The sequence below is a fragment of the Bombina bombina genome, chromosome 1 (assembly GCF_027579735.1).
Source record: "Bombina bombina isolate aBomBom1 chromosome 1, aBomBom1.pri, whole genome shotgun sequence".
Classification (NCBI taxonomy): domain Eukaryota; kingdom Metazoa; phylum Chordata; class Amphibia; order Anura; family Bombinatoridae; genus Bombina; species Bombina bombina.
Window position 1 is genome coordinate 1,548,573,574 of NC_069499.1, and position 2,992 is coordinate 1,548,576,565.

At 36.2% G+C, this 2,992-nt stretch overlaps 1 protein-coding gene across 4 annotated transcripts; it reads right to left on the reverse strand.

The window, feature by feature from the left end:
• Positions 1-885: 885 nt before the first annotated feature.
• On the reverse strand, positions 886-2,722 carry LOC128643875 (guanine nucleotide-binding protein G(i) subunit alpha-1-like). 4 transcript variants are annotated; one of them, XM_053696667.1, is made up of 3 exons: positions 2,645-2,722; positions 1,517-2,490; positions 886-1,027 (listed from the first exon to the last, which is right to left on the reverse strand). In XM_053696667.1, the coding sequence occupies exons 2-3, from the start codon at positions 2,426-2,428 to the stop codon at positions 962-964; spliced, it is 978 nt and encodes a 325-aa protein (XP_053552642.1). In that variant the 5' UTR covers positions 2,429-2,490; positions 2,645-2,722; the 3' UTR covers positions 886-961. The 4 variants fall into 4 exon arrangements, with proteins under 4 accessions (XP_053552642.1, XP_053552625.1, XP_053552635.1 ...); XM_053696650.1 differs by having other exon boundaries at positions 1,475-2,490; XM_053696660.1 differs by having other exon boundaries at positions 1,475-2,490; positions 2,658-2,693.
• Positions 2,723-2,992: the final 270 nt, after the last annotated feature.

Here is a 2,992-nt window from a genome sequence, read left to right on the forward strand (position 1 = left end):
TAACTCAGGTTAGGTTTTATTTTACAGGTAAATTTGTATTTATTTTAACTAGATAGTTAGTAAATAGTTAATAACTATTTAATAACTATTGTACCTAGTTAAAATAAATACAAAGTTGCCTGTAAAATAAAAATAAAACCTAAGATAGATACAATGTAACTTTAGTTATATTGTAGCTAGCTTAGGGTTTATTTTACAAGTAAGTATTTAGTTTTAAATAGGAATTATTTAGTTAATGATAGTAATATTTATTTAGATTTATTTTAATTATATTAAAGTTAGGGGTGTTATAGGGTTAGACTTAGGGTTAGGTTTAACGGTTAATAACTTTAGTATAGTGGCGGCGACGTTGGGGCGGCAGATTAGGGGTTAATAAGTGTAATGTAGGTGGCGGCGATGTCGGGGTGGCAGATTAGGGGTTAATAAGTGTAATGTAGGTGTTGGCGATGTCGGGGGTGGCAGATTAGGGGTGTTTAGACTCGGGGTTTATGTTAGGGTGTTAGGTGTAAACATAAAAAAAATTTCCTCATAGGAATCAATTAGGCAGCGTTACGGAGCTTTACGCTCCTTTATTGCAGGTGTTAGGCTTTTTTTTAGCCGGCTCTCCCCATTGATGTCTATGGGGAAATCGTGCACGAGCACGTAAAACCAGCTCAAAGCAGCGCTGGTATTTGAGTGCGGTATGGAGCTCAATTTTGCTCAACGCTGCAATATTGCCTGCTAACGCCGGGTTTATGAAAACCTGTAATAGCGGCGCTATAGGGAGGTGAGCGGTGGAAATAACTTGCAAGTTAGCACCGAGACGCTCTTACCGCAAAACTCGTAACCTATCAGTTAATGTGTATATAGTTATAGCAGGAAATAAATACACTAGTGACATATGGATTTATTATAACATAATATATCCCTTTATTTCAGTGTTTTATAACATGGTTTACTTCAATATCACATTTACTAGTACTTAATCCCTTGGCTTCCGATTGGCTCCAGTACAGTACTTTGTGTCTCTCGTGAACAGAAAGTTTATCTAGAAAAAAGCATAATTGAGTCCAGTTTACTATTTTGCATTGTCACATTAGAAGAAACAGTGAGCTGTGGTTCAGGATCCTTAAAACATTTACTTTTATAATTAGGGAGGGTTACCACCTTTCTTTTTAATAAATAACTGTCACACTAATTAACATAAATAATTATCTAGCATAATCTAAAAGTTATCTTGCATAATTCAGAAACTAAATCTGATAGGAATGGTTTTAAAATAAAAATGTATACATTTCCAATTAAGAACACACTTAGAAGTAATAAAACAAAGCAGGGTATTTACAGTATTTCTACATGTATTTGACCTGACCTTAAAATGATTGTCTACGCCAGATACCTGCTGGGTACCAACTCTAATTAAAATGTGTCAATAGCTTCTAAAAATGTTAATTTGCTCTTTTTGTTAGGTATAAATATATATATATACACATACCACAAAAGGACTGAAAATGACGGACCACAACGATTTGCTTACATTCCTCATGTTTTGAGTGTCTTGGGCACATGAAAAAAACCCGAAGATCAAATATTTGGGATTATTCAGTTCCTCGTGCAAAACCTGCTTGTGAATATGGTCATATGTAATAGAGCCTGAGTGCTTAAATTGATCCTTCTTATTGAAAAAAATTATAACTGGAGTGTTTGTGGCAACCAAGATGCTGTCCAACAATTTTGTTTTCTCATGATTCTTATCTAGCAGTTGTTCATAGTCATTAATGTCCACACAGAAAATGATAGAAATAACTTCACTGAAGCAATGAATCCATTTCTTAAAATTTGTTCTGTGCTGTCCTGGGTCTACAAGTGTAATATTTATGTCCATGTACGGGATATTTACTTCCGTGAAGCATGTGGTTTTGTCTCTGGTACATAGCACATCCTTCTGGGTAGGGATATAATCTGATTGACAGATCCTGTCCAGATCATTAAGAAAATACGAGGCAGAATTATTGTGTTTGTATTGAGGAGAGTGACTAAAGCAAGTCTGCACCCCCACATCTTCCCACAGTCTCTTTATAACACCAGCCAGCTCCTCAGACATTACCCCTTTCTCTGCACCTCTGGCAAACACTGCCAGCTGCCTGGCATCATCAGCTCTGGCCACATCTCCAAAACCAATGCCCAGGCTCTCCATGGCACTTACAATATCAGTGATATACTGTATGGTGTCACTGTATACAGCTGCTCTGTACTGTCTGCGTTCCTCCTCTGAGTAGTCCCCCTCATAGATAATCTTCATCTGCTTCATGATAGTGCTTTTCCCAGACTCCCTGGTACCAAGCAGCAACACTTTCACTTCTCTCCGAAGTCTCTTTTTTTCTTGCTGCAGATATTGATCAATCTTTTTACTTCTGGATCTGTTTTTGGAACTCTGTCTACAGCTCATGGTAGAAACACTACCTGTATCAGATAAATGAATGTACCCCAAACAGTAGATGATTTTACTGTCTGTGAAAAGAAAAAAACAATTGTAAAATTCTTCAAAATAGGATATATATTTTGAATAGAAATAAGATAGTTGATGAAATATGCTATAAAATAAATTGTTTGAACCCACTTAAAAAAATTAGGAAAGTCTCATATCAGTTAGTGAGAAGTTTACCCTTAAAACAGACCCAGCTTTCTTTCTGATTCTTTGCAGCTGTTATGTCTAGAAGACTCCCTTATCCGCTCTGTTATGGATACGCCCAGCTTTTCTTTCTTAAGGTGGATTACAAAACGTGTTCCTTCTATAGCTTTTCTCTACCCTGCACCCTTTCATATACTTTCTGTTGTGCAATAAGTCAAACTGAGGAAGCCTGGAAGTATCAGCAGCCTGCTATGCAGTATGATATGAACATTTATTAAAGGGACAGAAAAATCAAAATTAGACTTTCCAGATTCAGATAGAGCAGGGTATTTTAAACAACTTTCCAATTTACTTATGTTATCAAATGTGCTTTGTTTTTTG

Bases quoted from the DNA above. Each gene is read 5' to 3' on its own strand.
- LOC128643875 (XM_053696650.1), bottom strand. From the start codon at position 2,428: ATGAGCTGTAGACAGAGTTCCAAAAACAGATCCAGAAGTAAAAAGATT. The intron at 1,028-1,474 runs GTATGTGTATAT...GCTTTTTTCTAG, and splicing joins TCATTTTCAGTCCTTTTGTG to ATAAACTTTCTGTTCACGAG.